Source organism: Aethalodelphis obliquidens, unplaced genomic scaffold (genome assembly GCF_003676395.1).
Source record: "Aethalodelphis obliquidens isolate GAN/ISIS:26980383/991018 unplaced genomic scaffold, ASM367639v1 scaffold57, whole genome shotgun sequence".
NCBI lineage: Eukaryota > Metazoa > Chordata > Mammalia > Artiodactyla > Delphinidae > Aethalodelphis > Aethalodelphis obliquidens.
The window spans coordinates 5,904,661-5,929,523 of NW_020838001.1; the positions used below are offsets into that span (position 1 = coordinate 5,904,661).

At 49.3% G+C, this 24,863-nt stretch overlaps 1 protein-coding gene across 1 annotated transcript in view; it reads right to left on the reverse strand.

The window, feature by feature from the left end:
- Nucleotides 1–393: 393 nt before the first annotated feature.
- TFAP2C (transcription factor AP-2 gamma) overlaps nucleotides 394–24,863 on the reverse strand; it is a 169,948-nt gene continuing 145,478 nt past the window's right edge. Inside the window, exon 8 of the mRNA XM_027086928.1 lies at nucleotides 394–1,030. Within this exon, the coding sequence (XP_026942729.1) occupies nucleotides 874–1,030 (157 nt within the window). The 3' untranslated portion in view covers nucleotides 394–873. The remainder of the gene's footprint in view (nucleotides 1,031–24,863) is intronic.

A 24,863-nucleotide genomic window follows, 5' to 3' on the forward strand; every position in this document is an offset into this window, starting at 1 on the left:
ACTTTCTGGCTTCTCTTGAAGATGGGACCGTCTGGTATCACTGCGCCTGCATCCAACAGGCAGCAGGTGCTGAGAACTGAGTCGCATCCTCCTCCTTCAGGTGGACATGGGCTTCCTGTTTGCTACAGTCCCGACCCCTCTCTATTCTACCCTAAATTCTGAGGACCAAAGTCCGTTTCCATCTGGCCTGTTCCATTTTCACAACGCTGCCAGCCCCTGAAGGTGTTGGAATTTGGAGCTCTTGATCGAATGTGCTGGCATGCACACACACACATGCACATACATACAAGCACCAACACACACATCTACACATGAATACGTGCACATATACACATGTGCACAGACATGCAGACACATATACACGTACACATAGGTACACACGTTCACATCCACTCACAGATACGCACATGCCCACACGCACACACACAGACCCCCGTAGCTCGCCTACCCCTGTAGGCCGCAGCCCAGGGCACCCTGCGTGCCTGGTGTGCACACCTGGCTGCGAGGCTCTGTGCTTTGAAGTGCTGCCTTCCTCCCCACGGGGACTCTTTGGGTGTCACGTGGATTGATGGATGGGACAGCTCGGCTCTCAAAAACTGCCACATGTGTTTATTACAGCGATGAGTGTGGGCCAGCCCGCTTCTGGCTTGTGTAAGTGTCAACTGGTGACAACATGTGCTCCACAGAAGGCAGATGTCAAAGCGGGCCAGGGCAGCCGAGCACAGGCGCCGAGACCACCCAGGGGCAGCGCTCACACTGGCCGGGCTCCGGTCACCGTGTTGTTTCCCTGGCCTTTGGCGAGAGAACTGAAGGACATGGAGAGTGACACCAGCCACCAGGACAGGTCTGACATGAAGATCGAAGCCACTCAGGTCAGTGCCACCAGCTGCCGGACGTTGCCCCTGTGATCCGTTTCACCTGGGAGAGCCCACGTGCTGCACAACCGTTCCATTTGGTTCTCTCCCGAAGATTCTCATCCCCTCGAGGCCACAAGATCAGACACCAGTGGGGCAGAACGATTTCCTCACCTCTATTTGAATAATAATAATTATGCACTGAGGTCTAAGCGGTCCCAAGCACTTTTTGGTCACTTCAAAATCATTACCTTGCTAGGGCTTCCCTGGTGGCACAGTGGTTGAGAGTCCGCCTGCCGATGCAGGGGACACGGGTTCGTGCCCCGGTCCGGGAAGATGCCACATGCCGCAGAGCGGCTGGGCCAGTGAGCCGTGGCCGCTAAGCCTGCGCGTCCAGAGCCACTCCGCAGCGGGAGAGGCCACAACAGTGAGAGGCCCGTGTACCGCAAAAAAAAAAAAACATTACCTTGCTAAATTTTCACTACAATCTCATATGAGGAAGGTGGCTTCTTACCCCCATTTTGTTGAAGCTCTAAAGACTGTATCAATTGCTAAGATTTATCCAACACTTAGTATGCGCTGAGCATAATTAACAGACATCCTATCAATTGATCTTTTCTACAGTTTTATGAAAGAGGTTTCATTATTGTTCTCACTTTATAACTAAAGAAACTGAGGCTTATGATCTCTTTCTTCTCCTCTTCCTCTCTCTCCTCTCCTCACCATCACTCTTCAGGCCGAGGTCTGGCGAGCCTCATATATGCCAGGTACCACGTCAGGCACTTGACTGCCACTATCTCCATCCATCGCCCCAACAGCCCTGGGAGGTGGGTGCCTTTGTGACCAATCCCCAGAGGAAGGAACCAAGACTCAGCATCACACTTGGAAGCCTCAGACCCAGCTGGGACTCAGGAACCAGTGGGGACTGTCCACCCTGCTGGCCTCAGAGGATGTGCGGTTCTCAACAAGGACCAGCACAGCATCCACTGGACCAGAGCTGACCCCAGAAGCCTCATACACTCAGCAGCCTGGAGTACCAGCAGAGGGTCACTGTGCTCGGACAGGCACCGGGCCTCCAGGAAGAATCTCCACTGTCACTTAGACCGGGATTTTGGGACCCTCCACCTGGGAAGTCACCGGGGTCTCTTTATAAGGTGCAAAACCTGCCTTGCAACTTCTAATCTGTGAAATTGGCCCTAGAAAACTGGGCAGTTACAGAGAGGCCAGGTGCCAAGCAATCTCAAGAAGTAAGCAGAAATATGGGACTTCCCTGGTGGCACAGTGGATAGGATTCTGCGCTCCCAACGCAGCTGGTCCAGGTTCGATCCCTGGTCAGGGAACTAGATCCTACATGCATGCTGCAACTAAGAGTTCACATGTCACAACGGAGGAGCCCATGTGCTGCAACTAAGACCCGGTGCAACCAAAATAAATAAATATTAAAAAAAACACGATGGCATTTGTTATCTTAACAACGTGGGGCATTTTGAAGCGCCCGATGCATTGGGAAACATAAATTGCCGGGAGTTACAACTGCTTTCCTTCATTCAACCTGAAGGATGCTGCTAAGACAGATCTGGGTGCAGTCAGACATCCTTCTTTTTTTTCTTTTTCCTACAAACCTATGTAATAGCTTGGCTAAACCCAGCTCTTTCCAAGAGGCAGTATATATAACCAGAGTCTGGAATTAGCCAGACATGGGTTTGGATCCCAGCATCACCATCCACTTTCTAGCTGTGTGGACTTAGCAATCTATTCAGCCTCTGGAAGCTTCAGTTTCTTTAGCTGCAAAAGGGAGCAGAGAAGAATCATGAAGATGCAGCAAGCTGAAGGTGTAAGTTAGCCGAGCGCCTGACACGGGAAGTGGCTGATAAATATTTGCCGGCGCTTTTTTTATGCTGGTCATGGTTTCTCCCTGGCCGCCCCACTGCGTGAGCGAAGAGGCCCCCGGCAGTGTTCAGGCTCCGTTATAAGACATGTCTGTTATCCTAAAGGCGGGTGCTTTCCATTTCCCACTCCTACATCTTTCCTCTGTATCTGGAGACTGTGCCAAGCCCAATATCGTGTCTTTTTAGCGAACATTAGAAACTAGAGTTTTAGTATTTTTTTAAAAATCTGAACTTGGGAAAAGGAGGGAAATGTTTCCCTGAAAGAGAGAGGTGTGCAGAGAAAATGTGGAAGCCTAACTTCATTCCTAATTGAGGCAGAGTTTTCTCAGCCACCTAGATAGGTATCAAATAATTACAGCTCAACTGCTGTAATTCAGCACCTGGGCTTTGGTGAAATTATTTTTTAATGTATCACCTGGGCCGTTTGATGTTTGATTTACACCCAGATGTCAAGGTATTAGACAAACATCCAACACCCTGCTTCTAGGGCGCAGCCGAGGAAGGCTGGTGCGTCAGAGGATGGAGGTTTCTTACCCATAAGGTGACCAACCATCCTGTTGCTGGAACCAAGGGCTTCCTGGAATTCAAGACTTTGAGTACTAAAACTGAGAAACTTCTGGGCAAACCTGGACAAGTTGGCCAACTCAACTATCAAATACAAATTCTTGCTTTCTTCCAAACAAGCAAAAACACATTTTAATCAGGGCAACGAGGCATACGCTAAAAAACTATATTTCCCTTGCAGTTAGGGATGGTCATGTGGTACATTTCTGGTCAGTGAAATGTGAGTAGAGGTCCCAAATAGGGCTTCTGGGGAAGCTCTTTAAAGGGGACTAATTCAATAGGTACCAGCCCTTTTAAACCCTCCATCTCCCTGCATCTCCATGCCTGGGATGTGGATATGATGACTGGAGCTTCAACCTCCATCTTGGGACCATGAGGCAACCTTGAGGCTAAAAACTATGCTGTTAGGATGGCAGGACAGAAAGCAAGGAGCTTGGGTCCCTGATGACATGGAGTCACCATCCAGCCCTGGATTTTTTTTCTTTTATGTAAGAGATAAATAAACCCTGCATTGCTTTAAGGCCCTCTAACAGGCTTCTGTTCGTAGCAGCCAAATTAGTAAAGTGACTAAGCGTCCTGGTTTCCCTGGGATTGTCCCAGCTTTAGCTCTGTAACCCCTCAGTCCCGAGCAAACCAGGACAGTTGGTTACTCCACAATAAGAATCCTACGGATATGACTGGGGACTTGGGGAGGAGGAGGCTTCATTTGTGGGAGGTTTCTGACGAAAAGATGATCCTGGATGAGGCCCATGGGTGTAACAGGATTGAACACAGCCTCCTCTGCCCTCAGCACAGGGGAAGGGATAAACCAAAGAGAACACACCTCAGCCTGTGCTGGCGTGACAACAAAAATTATAAATGAGTACAACCCCTGAGGTATGCAGAGCGTTTTGTTTATCACAAAGCACCCTCCAAGCAGGCTGTAAGGACGCAGGTCTCTCTCCCTCCTTCGATCCATTTGAGCTCCTACCATGTACCAAGCAGGGTTTGGCTCCGGGAACAGAGTGAGATACAAAAAGTCGATGGTTCTTGCCCTCTTGGGAAAGACGGGGACTATAAGATCAACAGGTAAATAAATACGTAATTATAACCAGTTGTGAAGGAAAGCATATAGAGGAGATAAGGAGTGGGGGGGCACCCACGTAGATGGGGAGAGCGGGGAAGACTCCTGCAGACTCCAGACATGACCAGTAAGTGGGAGATGGAAGGACAAGAGGCGACTGTGAACAGCGCTCCAGGCAGAGGCACTGACAAAAAGGCCTGGAGGAAGAAAGTCGCTTTCTGGGTTGAAGACACAGAAAGGCATCCGTGGGGCTGACACCCGTTCAGGGGCGGGGGCATGAAGTCGGACAGGGTGGCAGGGACCGAGTCCTGCCCAACTTGAAGGCCTGGCTTTGAATTTCAGTCCTGCCACTTAGCAGCTGTGTGACTGTGAGTAAGTCAGTTAACCACTCTGAGCCCTGATTTTCTCACTTGTACAGTGGATCATCACAGGGTGGTTTTGAGAGGCGAAGAAACAAAAAATATTGAGTACTTGGCCCATAGAGGAAATGGTAGCTATTGTGACCGTCAAAGCCCACGGGGGAACTGTTTCTTCCCCAGGTGATCATGATCGAATCAATGATATGGACGAAGAAAAGGATCCGGCTCTGAATCCAGCCGAAGCAAGAGCACTTTCATGCAAAGGACCCTTTATGAACATCGAGCTCATCTTTTCAGCCCTAGAAAGGCTCTCCCTGCTCCTCCCACCTTTCTCTGCCCAAGTCGCAGAGCAAGTGTCTGCAACACCTGAACAGGTAATTATAGCTGTACGGACAAGGAAGGACTCTGTCTCATTTCTGGAGTATTTCCCCCACCCCCTCATCACTCACCTCTGTGGCGGCAAAGGGGTGGATTTTCCACCAGTCATTAAATGGACACAGGACAAGGCCGGGATGTCATTTCATCGAAAGCTCTGACATCCGTTATGTCCCGCACAGCCCTGCCCCCAGCCCGGACCCTCTGGTTTTCCTGGACACAACCTGGGGGCAGCACAGCTTCCCCGCAGGCACAAGAGCCACGGCTGTGCTCCTGCGGCCTCGTCGTCATGTCTGCTAGGCTGTGCGAAGCCACAAAAAAATCTCTGGTAAACATTATAAGCCAAAACCTCTACAACAAACTCAGTTAACCTTCTCCATAACAGAACTTATTAAATATCTCATAAAGGGCCCATGTTGCTTTTGCATCTCAGAGATCTTGCTTTCCGGGGGCGGAGAAGTTTCTGAGGGGCCTGGAGGGAGACCTCTCTAGAAAGTCACTCCTGCAACTCCCAGAAGTTAACTATCCTGACTCCAAATGCCTTCCAGCACCTCTTCTGGGCACCTGGCCCTGGGCACTGACCCCGATTCCCATCATGTCCCCCTCAGAACTCCTGCAAATGGCATCTGTCTTAGGTCAGCTTCCCCAGAAGCAGAGCCTGACGCCAGGATTCATTAAGGGGAGACCAAAAGGACATGGGGCAGCGGGCCCGGGCAGGGGGAGCTGAGGAAGGTGTGATTGCAGGGGAGTCCGGGAGGGTGGCTTTGACCTGATCCTGTGGGGTAAGTTACCCCGTATGTTTTCCTGGCTTGGGGGTAAGAGATGCCAGGCTTTCATAACCCTCACCCGCCTGCCTCTGGCCAGGGGCCGTCCTGGGCACGCAAACTCCCAAGTATTTCTGGATCTCCGGGCCTGCCCAGGCGTCACACGGCTAATCTCAAGGCAAGTCTCCAAAGACCGGTCATTGGAAACGGAAGTGCTCAGGAAAGCAACACACAAATCCTCGGGGACCCAAAAGGACAACCACTGTCGGCCGCAGACACTCCTCCTACTTGGATGTTTCATGAAGTGAATATACGCCCTCATCTCAAGTCAACCACAGGCCTGCGAGCACCGGGCTTACATCAGACGTTGATTTTCTGCATCCCAGAGCCTAGCTGACCCTCGGTCTCCAGTGATGAGTGAATGAATTAATCATAAGAGGACTGGCCCCGTGACTGTCTGGGGTCAAGGACCCACACAGGGATGCCCTCCTGGCCCCAACCTGCCAGCCTCTTGTCCCCAACTTCCCTTTCCCCATTGTTTCTCAGCTGGATGATGAGAGCCTTGGGTGACGCTAGGTCTTATAACCCTCTTGCACCGCAACTGCTAGGTGGGGTCTCTGGACCAGCAGGATCACATCACCCGGGAACTTGTTACAAATGGAAAAATCCCAGCCCAGACTAAGAATCAGAAACTATGGGCATGGGCCCTGAAGCTTAGACCACACCCAGCCCCTCAAGAATAAGGGCCTCAGATCCCTCACAGGGCTAGGGACACAGAGGACACAGTTGAGACTATTGTAGCTGAGGCATCTGTAGTGGCTTCTGTTGGGGATAATAACCCATGGTCAGACCCTGCCTTTCTGCCTCTCCTCCAAGGCCAAGGCTCACCTCACCCATCGTTCATTCACCCATCGTTCATTTTGTACTTATCCACCCCACACTCTGTGCTGGGCACCGTCTTGGGTGCTGGGACATCAGGAAGCACAACACAAGGTCTGGTGCCAAGTGTTCTGGTCACAGTGATTTCGAAGGAGGAGCAGAAGCCCACCCCCCGTCAGCTCAGGTGAAAAGGGAGTTTGTCATAGGAACGCACAGGACTCTCAAAGACGCCAAGGACGAGACGTACACTGCGCCTCCGGAACTGGGACTGGGGACCAGGGGCCGCCTGTTCGCCCTGCGTTCCAAGAGCAGCGTCTTTCAGCTCTGCCCACTCTCTCTCTCTCTCTCTCTCTCTCTGAGACACGGTTCTTTACATTTCTGCACTCTGCCAGCCGTGGGGTCTTGGCTTTGCCCTCAGTCTCCCCTGGAGGTCAAAAGATGGACCTTGAAGTTCCAGTTTCTAGACAACGACATCAGTGGAAGAAGGACAGCCTCGTCTGTGCATCTCCCCTTTCTAGGAGCATGTGATGCTTTCCTGGAAGCTCCCACAACTCCTTGAAGGAAATGGATCACATGTTCACTCCTTAACCAGCCTTGCTGGGGCAGCAGGACCACAGCAAACCTGCCACAGACCCATCCTCTTTCTCCCAGTGTTTCCCAAAGCCCCACATTACTGCCCGGACCATCCCTCCAAGCGGCTCTTCCTGCCTTCCATCTCCCCTCACCTGTGTCATCCTACAAAAGGCCGTCAGACCAGCCTCCCAAGAATATTATTTTCTGCATGCCACTTCCCTGCTCAAGAACCAACTATGACTCCCTATTACCTACTGCATTTAATTGTAACACCTTTGTCTAGCCTGCAAGACCCTTCAAGACCTATGACCATTAGACACACCTGTCTATTGACAACTATCCCTGGCATATCCTAATGGCTACCATTTGGTCAAATCGGATTATTCTTTTTTTTTTTTTTTTTTTGAAATGTGATTTATTTCAATGTTTTTTTTTGGCTGTGTTGGGTCTTCGTTTCTGTGTGAGGGCTTTCTCTAGTTGCGGCGAGCGGGGGCCACTCTTCATCGCGGTGCACGGGCCTCTCACTATCGTGGCCTCTCTTGTTGCAGAGCACAGGCTCCAGACGCACAGGCTCAGTAGTTGTGGCTCATGGGCCCAGTTGCTCCATGGCATGTGGGATCTTCCCAGACCAGGGCTCGAACCCATGTCCCCTGCATTGGCAGGCAGATTCTCAACCACTGCGCCACCAGGGAAGCCCCAAATCAGATTATTCTTGCATAGTGTCCAAACACATGCCAGTTTCTACTTCTTGACTTTTATCAAGCTTGTCCTTCCACCCGAAATGCCCTCTTCTCTTTTCCATCTAATAAAAACCTACCCATCCTTTAAATCTGGTTATACATGGTGCTGACACAAGAGCGGCATCCAGGATACCACACAGGGACAATAGATGCGCGACTTTGACACAGGTCATGGGTTCAAGTTCCATTTCTACCAGGACTGTGTGACCTAGGCATGCCAACAACCCGCCTGAGCTGTTTTTGCATCTTTAAAATAGCAACAATAAGACATAGCTCACGGTGCTGCCTGGAAGTTTAAAAAGGCAAAACACACAATAAGCGCCTGGCACACACTAAATGCTCGATAAACAGTACAGGTAATGAGAAATCTCCCAAATACGCAAACTTTGGCATTACTGTTGCAGCTGCTGTTAATACTGGGAACCTTTCTTTTCCCCGGCCAACTTCTTGACCTCTTATCTCATCTGCCTCAAAAGCTGGAGTCAGTCTGCCTCTCGCCTCTGGGTGACTTTGTTCTTGGGTGTGGAGGAGAGATGCTTCCTAACGGATGTGCCCAGGCCTATGTTCACATTTGGGCTTACCTATGAGCCTGGCTGAGGTATGTGGTCTTGGAAGCTGGTTGAGTCCAGCTGCCCCGCACCTCCGGGCAGTCTGCTCCCCTTACATGATCATCGCTGGATGTCCTTTGCCCAGGGTCTGGCTGCCAGTCCTGCCCAGCCAGGTGACAACTGCAGACTCTGAAATTCACAACCTGTAGCAACCAGGTAGGACCAGTTCCTAGGAAACAGCACTGGGCAAAGGTGAGACCCCTTCTTAGCAAATCAAAGGGCAGCTGGACAGTCCTGACTGTGGTCCACCTTTCACAAGAAGACAGAAGCTGCCCATCTCGGAGGCATCCCAGGATGAGGCAATGGCTCTCATTTCTCACTTTTCTCTCTACTGCCAAGGTCAAACCCCAAACTCGGAGGTTGACAAAGGACAGACATAGTACTGCCTCCAGAGACCTCGCCTGAATGGGAAGATGCGAGATTTATGAACGTGTTCCCAAACTCCAAAAGCACCTCAGGTGTCCTTATGACCTCAGCACCCAAGCCCACATGGAGAGCCTTTCTGTGTGTTTGGAATAGAGGTGAAATGGGGTGAGGAGGGTAGTGGACTCATGGTTGAACCAGAGCAGAGCCCAAGGCTTCTAGCTCTCTGGGAGATCGTGGGCTCATTGCTTCAGCTTTCTGGGTCTGTTTTCTTATCTGCAAGGGGTGGATCACAGCAGAGATGGCAAGCAGATTCCACCTCCCCTGCCAGCTCAGGCTGATCAGTAGTGAGTATCTGCTGTGCTGGGTGGAAAAGGCTTCCGTAGCTGAATCTAGCATTGGCAGTGTTGCTGCTACTGCTGCTAGCTAGCAGGCGTGGAGCATTATGATACTCCAGACAGTGTTAAGCACTTTACATAGATCTCATTTTATTCTCACAGCAACTCTGTGAGGTAGTACTGTTTATGTCTATTTTGCAGATAAGGAAATGGAAGCTCAGAGAGGTTACGTAACTTGTCCCAGGACACACAGCTAGAAAGTGAAAGATCCTGGATTCAAAGCCAGCCAGTCTGGTTTTGGAGCAGAAGCTTCTTAACCTCTGCACTTTGTGGAGTGCTACAATCCATTAGTGATGTCTGCCACGGGTGCCTAAGTGGCAATGATGGTGCATGTGCTATGAAGAGCTAGTGGTGAAGTTTGTACTTTTTAAAATTACTCACAGTTAATGTAGTATGGTGTCTTAGAATTGAATCAGTTGGGGAACTGGTGTTATTTAACTGAAATGTGATCACTGGAGTTTGTGCATAGCAGAACCGAGCAAAGTGAGGACCTTTCCAAAAGGAGCCCATGGAGAAAGACTGACTCCAGAAACAAATCAGTCAATGAAGGCTTGGTTCTCTGTTCTGCATATCCACACCCTGCCCTGATTCCAAGGCCTTTCAAGCCCTGCCTCCTCCAGGATGGCTTCCTGGCTTTTTCTATGTTCTCCCACTCTTCCTAGCCCTACAACTACTTCCATTCCAAAGCACCTGGTGTTCTTGGGGGGGTGATAGTTGTTTTCTTCTGTCTCCCCATCTCAAGGCACACCACATCTGGTGTTGAGGGTACAGAAGGTGATGTTTGCAGCAATGGGGCACATGAGATGATCTCTAGGTGGTACACAGATGAACGATTCTTTTCTTGTAACAATTTTGCTTATTTATTTTTATGGCTATCTTCTATGTGTGGGAGCTAATACTGGTTTTCCATTTACAGTGGTGATAGAGAGGTTCTTTTTTTTTTTTTTGCGGTACGCGGGCCTCTCACTGTTGTGGCCTCTCCCGTTGCGGAGCACAGGCTCCGGACGCGCAGGCTCAGTGGCCATGGCTCAAGGACCTAGCCATTCCGCAGCATGTGGGATCCTCCCGGACCGGGGCACGAACCCGGGTCCCCTGCATCGGCAGGCAGACTCTCAACCACTGCGCCACCAGGGAAACCCAGAGAGGTTCTTTTTAAATAAGTGCATTTATCTGAGAAAGGTAAGTTGGTTATTCGTATAGATTGTATGAGAATATAGCAAAACTCCTGAAATGCCAGGCAAACGATGAAGACTGGGGAATGCTATAGCCTGAATGCACCCCACCAGAATCCATTGGTTGAATCCCAGTCCCTCGTGTGATGCTGTTTGGAGGTGGAGACTCTGGGACGTAAGTCATGAAGGTGGAGCCGTCATGAATGGCATTAGTGCTCTTATAAACGCGATCCCACGGAGCTCCCTCACCCTTTCCACTGGGTGAGGACACAGCAAGAAGACAGCCATCTGTGAATCAGGAAATGGGCTCTTACCAGACATTGCATATGCCAGAGTCTTGATCTTAGACTCTCAGGCTCCAGAACTATGAGAAATACCTTGCTGTTTGAGCCACACTGTCTCTGGTGCTTTTGTTACAGCAACCAGAATGGACTAAGACAGGAAACAGGGCTCTTGGCTGATTCTGGGGGGAAGGAGTTTGCCTCACACAGGCCCCCCCCATCATCATGCTCTCTGTGACCACCTGGTTCAGCCCTACCCCCCACCATGGTCCCACCTCGAACCTCTCCTACAGTGACCAACTTGTCTGTTTGCCTGGGATTCTCTTAGATTTAGAACTGAAAGTTCCAGAACTCAGAAAACGCTCTGTCCCGAGCCGGCCAGGATGGCTGGTCAGCTTAGTCTTTGCCTACATCCTGGTTGTCACCTCCTACAGTTCTAGACCCGCCCCGTCCTGCATCCTGAGTGGAGGGTGCTGGGGAAGGCCCAGCGTGGCTGCATGATTTACCCCACGACGTGGTCACAGAGCTCTGTGCCCGGGAGACTGTGACGGTTGGTGTGTGACACAGTGAGGGCACAGCCCAGCATGTGGATTTATCGGGACTCTTTCATGGGTGCTCTGACTTAAGGTAAGGCACCACGCCATGGTTCCAACCCCACTTCTGACAGGCGGTCTCTCTCCACGCCTTGCCTGCACTGCCCCGCCCTTGAGTCACTTTACTCGTCCTCAGTGTCTCCCCCTGTAGAGAGGGAGCGATTCCAGGCTTAACTTATGTTGTTTCCCAAGTATCCATCCCCCCAACTGCCTTGCAAACAGATCTCTGACTTTACTAGGGTTAGCACTGTGCCCAGCTAAAAATACCTCCACAGTTAGGGTTACTAGGTGACCCAGCTCTGTCAATAAGATATAGGGGACGGGCTTCCCTGGTGGCGCAGTGGTTGAGAGTCCGCCTGCCGATGCAGGGGACCCGGGTTCATGCCCCGGTCTGGGAGGATCCCACATGCCGCGAAGCGGCTGGGCCCGTGAGCCATGGCCGCTGAGCCTGCGCGTCCGGAGCCTGTGCTCCGCAACGGGAGAGGCCACAGCAGTGAGAGGCCCGCCTACCGCAAAAAAAAAAAAAAAAGATATAGGGGACATTTATAGGGTGGGCCACAGGAAAGCTCTGCTTGTGATGCAGATGCGACAGGACATCACAGGGGTCAAAAATGGAGGCTTGGGAATGAGATTAGCTCTGTCCTAATCCTGACGCCCTGCATGATCTTGGAGGGGTTGACAGATTCGGCAAACAAGAACACAGAACATCCAGTTAAGTGTGAGTTTCAGATAAACAACAAATGATTATTTAGTATACGTGTGCCACAAATGGCACGTGTCCTGTGTTTCATCGGGCAACCCTAGCGAGTGCCTCTTTTCCTGGATCTGGAAAGGTAACCTCATGAAGTGAATTCCTAACCTGGTGAAGAGTAAGTGACAGGACATCCCAGTCCCAGGCATACAGTCGGCGCTCCGCACATTATTTACTTCATGTTGCCGCACCCGAAGTCTTGGAGGTTACGAGTAAGCTTTAGCTCCCTTCCATGTACAGGAAAAGGTTTATTCAACATTTATTGATTGACTCATTGAGTGATTTTCACAGAAAATGGAGACCGGAGCCTTCTGCTCGGCTAGAACTCAGGAGATACTAATGAAATTGTGGTTGAAGAGTTACCAGCCCATTTTTCTAGTTACCAGCGTAGAAAAACCAGCCCTTATCCAACTCTGCCAATGGCGACAGAACCCGGATTATTGCCTCCCTGGGTAAGAGGAGGCCGGAGAGGCACAGAGCTGAGACCTGATTCCACTGATAATTAGTTCCCTGGCCTTGAGCAAATCATTTCAACTTCTGTGAACCTCAAGTTTCTCATCTGTCAAATGGGGATAAATGAGGGTTGCTCAGACAGGCGAAATGAAGATTGCCCCAGAGGGAGGAAGTGAAAGCGTTTGGGAAATAAACGTGCCAACAGCTATCCCTTATCACTGGTCATCTCTGAGGGAGGCGGGCAGAAACCACGGGGCTTCGGAGGGTTTACCACTCGCATCAGCTTTGTGAATCTCTATCCTTCTCCGTAAAAGACTCAGGAACTTAACGAGGGCCATTGCTCTTTGCTCCAGAGCCTAGCGCTGTGCCTGGCATTACTGAATGAGGGAAACAGAACAGTAAGGATTCAGGGGCAGAGCAGTGAGAACCACCCAGTGCCTTTAAGGTTCTTGGTTCAGATTCTCTGGTGGCACTCTGGAAGAAAGTGAAGCCTGGAGGGGTTGCGTGCTTACCCAGGATGATCCAACTTGATTAACAGAGATCTACTGCCAGCAGCATCCTGTATCCGGAAGGAGCACAGCTTTTGAATCGGAATAATAATAATGGTGATAGTAACAGCCAGCTTGGAACTAGGGTGGATCAGGTGACCGGTGTGCTGGGCAGAGTTTTAACAGGGAGAATCTCCTTCAATCCTTAAACCCCACTAAGAGGCAGGAACTGTTACCCTCACTTTGCAGGGGAGGAAGCTGAGGCACAGAGAGGGGAAGTCACTTGCCCCCGGTCATCCCTCTGAAAGCAGAGCCAGGTCTCACACGCTGGTGACCAGAACTCCCACAGCACAAATTCTCCACCATTCTTTGCACCTCCTTCTTCCTGGAGCTGGAGGCCACTTGCGTCAGGGCTCCACCCATTCTCGCTGGGCGGCCTCCCGCTGGGATGGAACCCTCTGAGTCTCGGTTCCCTCACCTGTGCAGTTGGCCAGTAATGGTGTTCCCATAGCGAGGCTGCCCAGCACTGCAGCCAAAAGCAGGGACACTGGAGCTCGACCAGCTGGGATCAAATGCCGGGACTGCCATTTACCTGCTGTGTGACTTTGGGCACATGACTTAACCTCTCTGAGCCTCACTTTTCTCCTCTATAAAAATGGGAACTATGATGAGAGTGCCTACCCCATGGTCTATTGTGAGGATTCGGTAAGCTACTCCCATATCTGGCACAGTAGCCTCACAGCTAAACACAGATTGCATTGTGCAACCAGCACATAGTGGGTTCTGGAGAAAATACTGTTCAGGGCAGCCCCCTCTCACCTTCCCTGGCTTCTCAGGTAAAGCTCTTCCTTCCAGCACCCTGCCCTCCCCCAAAGGAGGAACCCCCATCTACCTCTTCTGAATATAGTCTGTGGACGTAGAATGTGCATCTCTGCTGATCAAAAACACATTTTCCTACATGGCAAACTTGATCAGCATCTTTATTTTAAATGCTGCAGAAAAAACTAACTGTCAGATGCCTTTAAATACTCAGAATATGGAAAACATTTTTTGATGTATCAATGCTATTCGATTGACCAGGTAAGTTTCATTGTTTAAGAGCAAAAAAATACATATTTTGCTTGAAATGTAGTGCCTGGGAATCAGAAGACTTTTAATCTGGATTCGTTTTCGTTCCAGTGGCAACAATAAGTGCCTCGTGGGGAACTGTTCTCCATCCCAGCACTCAGCTTTCTTCTAATTAGCACCGAATAACAAAAGTATAACAGTAGCGCCTCTCCTCCCAACTTTTCTAACAGCCTGTCAGAGACAGAACAGTGTGAAAAACAGCTCGGGTTTCCGAGCGACTTTGTCATTTTTTTTTCTATTGAGAATAAAACGCGCCCACCGAAGGAAAAGGCCCCGAGGATCTCACTGCAGGAAAACGGGCCCAGGGGGGAAGCCGGGAGGTATGGGGGCGAGAAGGGAGGTGTGAGGCAAGGCGGGGGGGGGGGGGGTTGCACCTACACCCACCATTCAATCGGAAAAGGCTGACTTGCTGCGTGACCTTGAACGGGCCACCTTCTTCCTCTGGAGGCAAGTTCCCTCCTCTGGAGTGATGGACGGATGCAGGGATGCTCAGACAAATAGAAACAAATGTATCAGGACAACTCTGCGCTAGCACACCTGGATACTTCTAGGCCCGTTCCATGCTTGGCCTCAGTTAATGTTCACAATTGCCCTGTGATGGGGGTGCTGGCGTTCTCCCTGCTTTCCAGATGCGTATCTGAGGCCCAGGACCATGATGTCAGGAAACAGCAGAACCAACGCCCCAGTTCTCCCCTCCCTGGCTTCATGCTGTCCCCATCCCCCCAGTCCTGCCGGGAGGCTGAGAGTTTGAGCCCACAGAGAGTTTTCTGTTGCCCTGGCTTCCGCAGAGACTAGCATGCTATTAGAAATCCTTCATTCAGGAATTCCTTGGTGGTCCAGTGGTTAAGGCTCTGTGCTTTCACTGCCGAGGGCCCGGGTTCAATCCTGGTCTGGGAACTAAGATCCCACAGTCCGTGAGGCACGGCCAGAAGAAAAAATCCTTCATTCATTCAATACTCATGCACTCAGGACTCATTACTGGACCCTGGGGGTTCAAAATGAATATGACAGGCTCACAGTCTGCAGAGGAAACCAGACACATAAATAACTCATTCATTCATTCAACAGATATTTACTGAGCATCTACTATGTGGATGGAATTTCTAGGTGTGGGGGACAGAGCAGTCAAAAAGATAGAGTTTACATGGTGGGGTAGAGGGAACTGACAGTAGGCTGACAAACTTCGGATAATTTCAGATGGTGATAGTGGCCATGAATGAAATAAAGCTGATATTAAGGGGGCTGCCAGGGGTGATGGGCAAAGGCCTGCCAGAGGTGGCAGCACTGAGTGCAGACTTGATTTGTAAGGAGTGAGCCACGAGAAGATGCTGGAGAGGGTAATCCAGGCAGCGGGACCAGCAAGGGCCACAGCCCTGACACGGGGACTGGGCTTAATGGGAACCAGCTCTGTGTTAATCACAGCACAGAGGGCTGTGCTGGGGCTAGGCACCAAGGGGCAATGGCAGGAGAGTGGAGGCAGGAAAGGGAGGACCTGCAGCGATCCTTCATTAAAAGCTTCTCAGGTGGAGCTAGGACAGTGTTCGTTTTCCTTGCTTCCGACCCACCTTCCTTGCTCATTCATCCACCCACCCACCCACCCTTCACTTCTTTATCTATCCATTCTGATCCAAGCCCCCAGGGGCCTGGTGCACCCACCAGAAAGCCAATGGGAGAGAAGAGGTGGCCTCTGAACTTGAGGACACTATAGTCTAGTTGAGGAAACCCACAGCAACAACAATACCTAACATTTACTGAACACTCAGCGTGGGCGAGGCTGGCTAAACCCTCTCACAAAAGAGTCAGTTGGTCCTCTTTTGCTGGGTTGGGCTGTAACTCCAATTCTAATTTAGGTAAAGAGGGGATTTATTGGTTTACACAAAGAAAAGTCCAGAGGCTTTGGCGGGGGTGGGGGAGTCCCTCCATCAGAAATCAGCTTTCTTCCCATCCCTCAGCTCTGCTTTGCTCTGCATCAGCTCTCCTTCAGGAAAGCCCCCAGCAGCTCCCATCTTACAGCTTCCAAGATCAGGTTCATGGACAAGAGCATCTCTCATTGAAATCTCCCAGCAAAACCACTGTAGCTCCCATTGGCTCTGCTCAGGTCACATGGTGTCCCATGAGCCAATCGCTGTGCTTGGAGGAATAGGACTCTCTGATTGGTCAAGCCTGGAGTCAGGGGTGGCTCAGCTGCTCCCCCCCACCCCCCCTCCTCACCAAGTGGGCCGAGATGTATGCTGGGAAGTCAGGGTTTAGTGACTGGACAGCTGTAAGTGGATTCCTGCTCTCACCCGGACTGTGAAGGCTTGTTTCTCACTGTGAAGCCTTGTCCTTTGAACCTGCTCAACAAGAGATGGGAGCAGACATCATGACCACTTTTTACACTGAAGAGGGGAAAGCTCCAAGATTTTAAATGGCTTTTCTGAGATAAAATGACCAAGAACGGGGCGAACCAGAGACTAGAAGCAGTTATCCTTACTTGTTTTTTCCCCTAAGTCAGCGGGTCTCAAGACAGGGTAGAGGGCAGGGATTGGTGGAGAGTATTGCCTTCCAGGTAGGACTGCCATATTTAGCAAACAAAACTATAGGTTGCCCGGTTGAATTTGAATTTCAGATAAACAAAAAATAATTTCTAAGCACATTCCAAATAATACATAAGATATGCTAGATAAAAGTATTCATTGTTTATCTGAAATTCAAATTTAACCCTGTATTTTATCTGGCAACTCAACCCCCAGGGGATGTTTGGCAAGGTCTGGAAATACTCTCTATTGTCATGCCTTGGGAGGTGGGAGATTGTGCTCTGTCATCTCGTGGGTGAAGGCCAGAGACGCTGCTACACACCCTGCAATGCCCAGGACGGCTCACAGCAAAGAACCATCCCACCCAAATTGTCAGTAATGCTGAGGTTGAGAACCTCTGCCCTAAGTGATGTGGCTGCCCTACATCCCCAGCGTTGAAGATACAAATGCAGCGGACAAAGCCGCAATTCTCGGACAACCCAAGCGAACCCACATGGGCATTTGTGAGAACACTGTGTCCACAGTCAGCAATGAATGAGGCAGAGGAATGAGGGCGTCACAGCCGCAGCCATTAGCTTCATCCTAAATGGGACCTCCAGTTTCACTATTTGGGTTCCAATTTGGAAATGCTCAGAGGAAGTTAATGAGAATCTTTGAACTGGGTTTTGGCATCCACACCCTGGCAGGCTGAGATAAATATGATCTGCTGATGCTCACTGGAGAAAGGAGAACATTAACAGGAAATTAAAAAGTTGTGCTGTTCTATTTGTTGTCAGAATCTCCAAGAGACGGCTCTGAAAATGAATCACCATTTGCTAAGAAACGTGCCCCAGCCTCTCCCTCCTGCGTTGATCACCAGCCCCTGTGGTCAGGATGGATGTGCTGTGCCTTGTTCCAGGGCTGGGCTGGACGGGGGAGGTGGCAGGTGAGGACGGTCGGGTCCTCCCTTCCCACCCAGCCCACCTGGCCAGCTCTGTACGGGGAGGAGGAACAAGGAAGCCAACCTTTTAGGCTGGGTTGGCGTCACTGTCTTAGGGACTGGAGAAATATTTATCCCGTATCCAGCCAGCCCTACTAATTCTGCCCCATGTTTCACAATGCGCAAAAGCGCCTGCAACATCGTGGACTGTGGCCACAATGCTTCAAATCGGCATCCACAGCCATCCCCAGGTTGCTAAAGGAACTTTTTATGAGTTGGGGTTTTTCTGTTTTGTGTTGGGCTGTTTGAAGAGGAAGGAGACGGAGGGACATATTGGTTTTGTGTGTGTATGTGTGTCGCATGGATGTAGCTTTGTCTTTGAAGTTTAAGACCAGTTGTAAATTCCTTGAAGTTTGTCCTATTTCCTTTTATATTAGCATGTTAACAAGCTTTGGAAAACTGACAGAGCTTACAGGAAAGCACAGCTGGGTTGATCCTTCAGCCTGGGCTTTAATTCAAACCAGAACCTTGCCATGGCGCTGTGGCCGGGCTGGTGTTTACAAATGCAGCAGGAAGAGCCCTCTGCACGGTGATGAAGCCATCAACCGCGGATGCTTGCTCTAGACGCAGCCCCAGTTGGGATTAATTAAGAAAGGAAATGCCACAATGCTCTAAATTACTTCTCTAGAGGAAATCTTAGCACCAGATGAAGTTCAACAATAAAAATGGAAGAAGAAAAAAAAAGAAAAGAAAAAAAAAAAACACCTCCCAGAAACGTGTTTAATATGACTTTCAGTCTTCATCAGTAAGGGCAACCGAGGCAATAAGCTTCCAATTCCTTGCATGGGAATCATATGACACACGTGGCCAGAAAGGAGAAGGCACTGAATACGTGACAAAGGTTTCCACTTGCAGTTTGAAACAGACCTCTGTCCAAAAATACATTTTGAGCTCCATTCCTCAAAGGCTCTTTGGTGGCAGGGAATCAAGGTCAGACATCTTTTCACCTTGTAACAAGTCCAGAGGAAGGATCTTCCTACCTGAGGATCACTGTTCCCTGCTGGCACAGCAGGGGACTTTTGAGAAAAAAAGTGGCCCCACTCACTATTTGTCTATTTGCTCATGACAGGTCTGATGGGGTTTGAGGACAGAGATGTGTAAAAATGAAGTAGCTCGCATGGCTGCAGAAGTTAAAGGTCAAAATTCAAGTGATGCTGGAAACACGTTTTCCAAAAGAACTCGTCCCACTCTGACATTACGTCTGCTCCCATCAGCCACCCTGTAGACACGCCCTCCTCTCCAAAGGGCATCTGAGTTAAGAGAAAAGGTCCCTCTCCCAATGGCCCGTGCCCCCCACCCACCCTGCTGTGTATTTCCATTTTGCTGCTTTCTGTTCCCCTAACAGAAAATGATGTCCAGGGCACCTCCCCCACATCAGAAAGGGCTTCAGGGCAACGTGGTTGATTTTTATTTTGATGGGATTTCAGGAAAAATAAATAAGTCAAATGTGAACACTGATGATGAACGTATACTTTCCATACGGCCCAACCTTAGCCAACATGTGCTGGGTTTTCACGCACCCTTGGACTTTTTGATTGTTACCGAATTCCACGTGCATCTGGTTATGGGACCAAAATATTCCACCAGAAAGATACACAATAGCGTTAGAGATCCGAGCTCATTGGAGCCGTCACGTTGAACAGTCACCTCCTCATTCGAGGGGACCCAGAGGGGAATCCTTGTTCAGGCGAGCGGCTCCTTTATCACAGCTTCTACCTTCGAGGGGTTATAGGGGTGAGTAGTTAAGCTGGGGGTCCCGGATCAGACAGCTCTGGATTAGACTTGAACCCCCCTGACCGGCTGAGTGACAAGTGACCTTCTCTGTCTGGGCCTCATATTTAAAAGGGTGGTGATGACATAATCTACCAGGAAGGGTTATTTTCAGGACTAAATGAGGGCATGCGTGGGAGTCCTTCCCAGGGCCAGCCACTGAGCAAGTGGCAGCCACGACAAGGCAAGCCCCTGGACAGGGGCAGAGTCCACGGGCCCCGGCCAAGGTCAGACTTTCTAGGAATAAGGCCGTTTCCGTGTGCCCAGAAACCTGGAGGGGATTCTAATTTTTCCATGCTGTCGACTCTGAATTATGAATCAAGGAAGGTTAATTTGGGGCCTATTTATGTGAAATGAAATTGGTGCGGGCTACCTGCACTTCCCTTGCCTTCTTCTGCCCACCACTGAGTTATTTTTCAGTGTGTGTGTGTGTGTGTGTGTGTGTGTGTGTGTGTGTGTGTGTGAAATATCTTTACTCAACTTTGTATTGTAAAAGTCTCGCCTGTGCATAATGATTTCAAAACATTGTAGAAACGTAAAAGATTCCCTCCCACTAAACGCTTTAACCCTAAACCCTCAAGGTAACCACTTAGGGGGAAAGGGGGAGCACCTTAGACTCTCTGGATACTTCCATAAACATACACATGCGATTTTGTTTTAAAAAAACGGGATCACTGTTTTCCTTCAGTCATACATCTTGAACTACCTTCACATCCATCCATGAATTTCTCTCATTTTTTGCAACAGACTTTGTTTTTTTTTGAACAGTTGTAGATTTACAGAAAAATTGCAGGGATAGTACAAAGAGTTCCCGTATACCCTACCCCCTACTAATGATAATTTCTCCTATTTTTAGGAACTGACGTTAGTATTGTACTTTTGCCATAATGAACAAACCAACATTGCTACGTTATTATTAACTAAAGTTATAGCTTATTCAGATTTCCCTAATGTCCTTCTCCTGGTCCAGGATCCCACCCAGGACACCATATGACATTTAGTTTTCGTGTCTCCTGAGGCTCCTCTTGGCTGTGGCAATTTCCCAGACTTTCCTTGTTTTTTGTGACCTTGGCAGTTTGGAGGAGTGCTGGTCAGGTATTTTGTAAAATGCCCCACTGTTAGAATGTATCTGATTTTTTCTTGTAATCAGACTGGAGTGATGGGTTTGGGGGGAGATGACCACGGAGATGAAGCGCCCTTCTCATCACATCCTATCAAGGGTGCAGGCTATCAATGTGACCTGTCACTGTTGCTGTTGACCTTGATCACCCGGCAGAGGCCAACTTCATTTTTAAGCAGCTGCAAAGCGTTCCATTGTTGGGAAGTATAATCATTATTTTAAACCAGTTGGGGGTTAATGAAGATAATGCATGTATATCTCAAATATACACCTATATGAAACCACGCCACAGGGCACATTCTTGTAACCACATCTTTGCTCAGTATTTCAGATGTTCCTGTGATATGATTCCTGGAAATCAACTGCTTGATTCTGAAGGACAAGCTTCTTTTAAATTTTGCCAGATCCTGCCAAATTACCATCAGAAAACAGTGTTCCCATGTATCACCCACTAACAGGTGCTAGTTGCCCTCATCTTCCCCAGCAACAATCTTTCCATCTCTTTCATCTTTGCCAGTGTCGTGAGGGGCAGGGCGGAGATAAATAAATGACATGCTCAGTCTGTTGGCTTCCCAACAGAATCTGACTACTTAGGTTGGTACCCCCAAAGTCTAACTTCAGAAAAGAATAAGTTATTGGAGGCTGTCCCCAAAGAAAATCCTCTTAATGCTAAATATCTGGAAAACATAGGAGAAATATAAGAAATAAAATCAAATTGTATTTTTAATCTAAGAGTTCCAGACCATCAAATCTCTATTTCTAAGCGTTTCTACTTTTCTAAATGGGGGCTGTGCCTGTCGGATGCGGGACACATTTGATCTTTCTTTGTTATCCTCCTTAATTTTAGCTCCACCTCTAAAATGAGTTCCCATCTGAAAGGTTTGTATCTTTGAAACCCAGGATCCATCCCCGATGTGGAGAGACCTGGTTTTCCGTGTGTATGGCTTCTACTGTGGTCCAAAATTTATACAAATCTCAGGGAACCAGTCCTTTCAAAATTGAAGATTTGACATCTATTTACATGCTGAACGAGAACCAAGCTATATCCACTTTTAAATGTTTATATCGGCTCGACAGCTGCTCCAAAGCAAAGGCAACGTGGGCACCCTGGAGGGCAAGCCCAGAGACGGCCAGCCCGACACCCCCCGGTCCACTGTTTGACACGTGCCACTGGGGTCGAACAAAATGAAAGTCCCTGCACTCCCCCACCCCGACCCCGGGCCTCCCTCGTCTCTCTCTGGGATTATGACCTAGGCTAAGAAAGCACCCACCACCATCACCCTCTCTGCCCTGCCTCTAGGACATTTTTCTTTACAGCCCCTACTGAATGAGGTGAATTATGCTGAATCTATCTACTTGTTTACTGGATTTCTGTCTGCGTCCTTGCTAGAAAGTCTGCGAGGACGGGGACTTCATCTTGTGCACTTTTGTATCCCTGATACTTAAAACAATGCCGGGCACACAGTCGGTGCTCAACAAACATACGTCCACCTCCAAACCATTCCCCACTTGGCAGCCAGCGACACCTTTCCAACATGCAAACTGACCCAGAGGCTCTCCCACTCAGCTCACATCCTCAGCGTCCCCCTACTGCTCTGAGGGGTAGATTCCAGCCCCTGAGACTCTCTGGGTCCCAGGGGATTTGACCATTGCCACATGTTCATGTCATCACTCCTCCTTCCTGTGCTCCCGACACAGAGAGTATGTTCGGTTCTGGACCTCAGGGCCGTGTTCTTGCCTGGACCCAACTTCTGCACAGGCCAGCCCAGCCTCATCCTGTGCTGCCAGTGAGGTACCACCTCCTCCAAGAAGGCCTCCCTCTGCCCCTTTTCTGTGTCTCCCAATATGCCTCCCACTCCTGTCCCCTTAGCCCTCTCCAAGTAATCAGGGTCAACAGGGGGGCCAAGGACCGGGGGGATGTTTCTCTGGGACAAATCTGAGATACACAGGAGGCACTAAAACATGGAGGTTACAAGTTAGAACTCTGGAGTAGGAACTGGGCTCAGCTAATCCCAAGGCGCTTTAAAAAATTCTCTGAGCCTCTGTTTCCTCATGTGCAAAGTGGAAATAATGATTTCTTCCTTGTAGGATTATTAAGTTTTCTTTTTTTTCAGGTATTTAGTTCAAAACAGCCAATATATATGGCAATGGTGGACATGTTCCAGAAGGATGACTAATTCAAACCTGGACCCACATCTTGGTTCCGAGTTAAGTAGCTGTTACTTTTGGCCGCTGGCACCCATTCCCCCGTTCGCCGTATTTTGGTAATAGATCCTGCCCCCGTGATCCATGACTCAGGTGAGACCAATCAGAGTGGCTTATTTTGTGGGCTCGGTATTGGTTCAGAGATGTGCGTCTGATTTAAGCAGAGCCAATAGGAGTCCTTCCCTGGGACATGTACAGGAGGGTTGGGAGAGGGAGCCTTGTTTCCAATACTGTGACACATGGGATGCAGGCTGCTGGGGAGTGTTCCCGACAAGAGGAGAAGCAGAGAAGGAAGACGAGGTGGGATGCGGAGACAGCATAGTCCCAACTCTAGTTCTTTTCTTTCTCACCTGCTTTCCCTTTCTTTGAGCTTCGCAGTAAATGTCCCCATTCTCTGAGCCAACACATCCCTTTTAGTAAAACAAGCCTTTGTCAGGCTCACGACACGCATGACTGAGAAGGCCCCAAGCCCGTTCCATTTGAAGCAGGTCACTGAGACTCAGTCTCCCCATGCTTAAAATGGGCACTAATTCTAAAGTCTAAATGTGATTCTGCAAAGGTTCCTAGACAGGACCTGGGAATACACTGTACCCATCTACACAGGTTCATTTAAAATTGGTATTAATTTATTATTTTTATGATGAGATCTTAAAAGCCTATAGTGTGATTTTCAAGACTTGTTGTATTGAGTCAAAGAGGAAAAAAAGACAGTAATGTTTTTCTTCCTCACGAACAATTTAATGGCACTGGGACACTTTGGAAACCTCAATTTCATAGCTTCAACTGAAACGTGGGTTGTCTTTTTGTTTGTACCCCAAAATACCTTTGACTGGAAGTTCTTAAGAAGACAAGAGCTCCCTCACGGCTGCCACTTGCTGGATGAATAATTTACTGAAAGTCAGGGAAAAGTCGGGGACACTGGGCCGGCTTCACCCACAGCTACATCCTAACTCCCTAAGACAGTGAGTCGTTAATTACATTGAGAGCGCTTCTCAGCCAGGACGATTTTGTCCCCCAGGAGACATCTGCACCGTCTGGAGACATCTTTGGTTGTCATTCCAGAAGGATGCTACCTGCATCCTCCTACATGCACGTAGTCAATGGAGGCCAGGGATGCTGCTACACACCCTACAGTACACAGGACAGCCCCCCACAAAGAATTATTCAGCCCCGACTATCACTAGTGTCATGATTGAGAAACTCGAGTGTAGGTTAGTTATCCTGGCAGCCAAATGTTCAACTTAGCCTTAAGACAATGGCCATCAGTCAATTTATCACAACAGAAAGGATCAGAATAATTCCAGTAGGTGTAGTGTAAGTGGGGGAAAGTTCTTAACCCAAGACGCCCTCAGATCTGAAAGCAAGTATAAGTTAGAGGCAGAAAAATAAAGCCAAACAAAGAATAAAGTCTACTCTGGCTTGGGCATTTGCCATTTCCAATATGGCAGGCTTTCCCACCTGGCAAAGCTCTCATACTAAATAAGCTTAATGGTACCAACAAAGACTGGAACTTGAAAACCTGGGGTTCATTTTACAGGTATAACTGAGAGCCTGCTGTGAGTCAAGTTCAATTTCAAGAACTTTCAGGACTGGCAAGGTGGGGAGGCAGTGGGAGACTCTATTGCTATTGGAAATGTTATTTATTATAAACTTTCCTGACTAACATGACAGTACTTATCAAAAGTCTTACTATGGGGACTTCCCTGGTGGTACAGTGGTTAAGAATCCGCCTGCCAATGCAGGGGACAGGGGTTTGAGTCCTGTTGCGGGAAGATCCCCCATGACACGGGGCAACTAAGCCCATGCGCCACAACTACCGAAGCCCACGTGCCACAACTACCAAAGCCCATGCGCCTAGAGCCCGTGCTCTGCAACAAGAGAAGCCACTGCAATGAGAAGCCTGCACCGCAACGAAGAGTAGCCCCTGCTCTCTGCAACTAGAGAAAGCCCGCACACAGCAACAAAGACCCAACGCAGC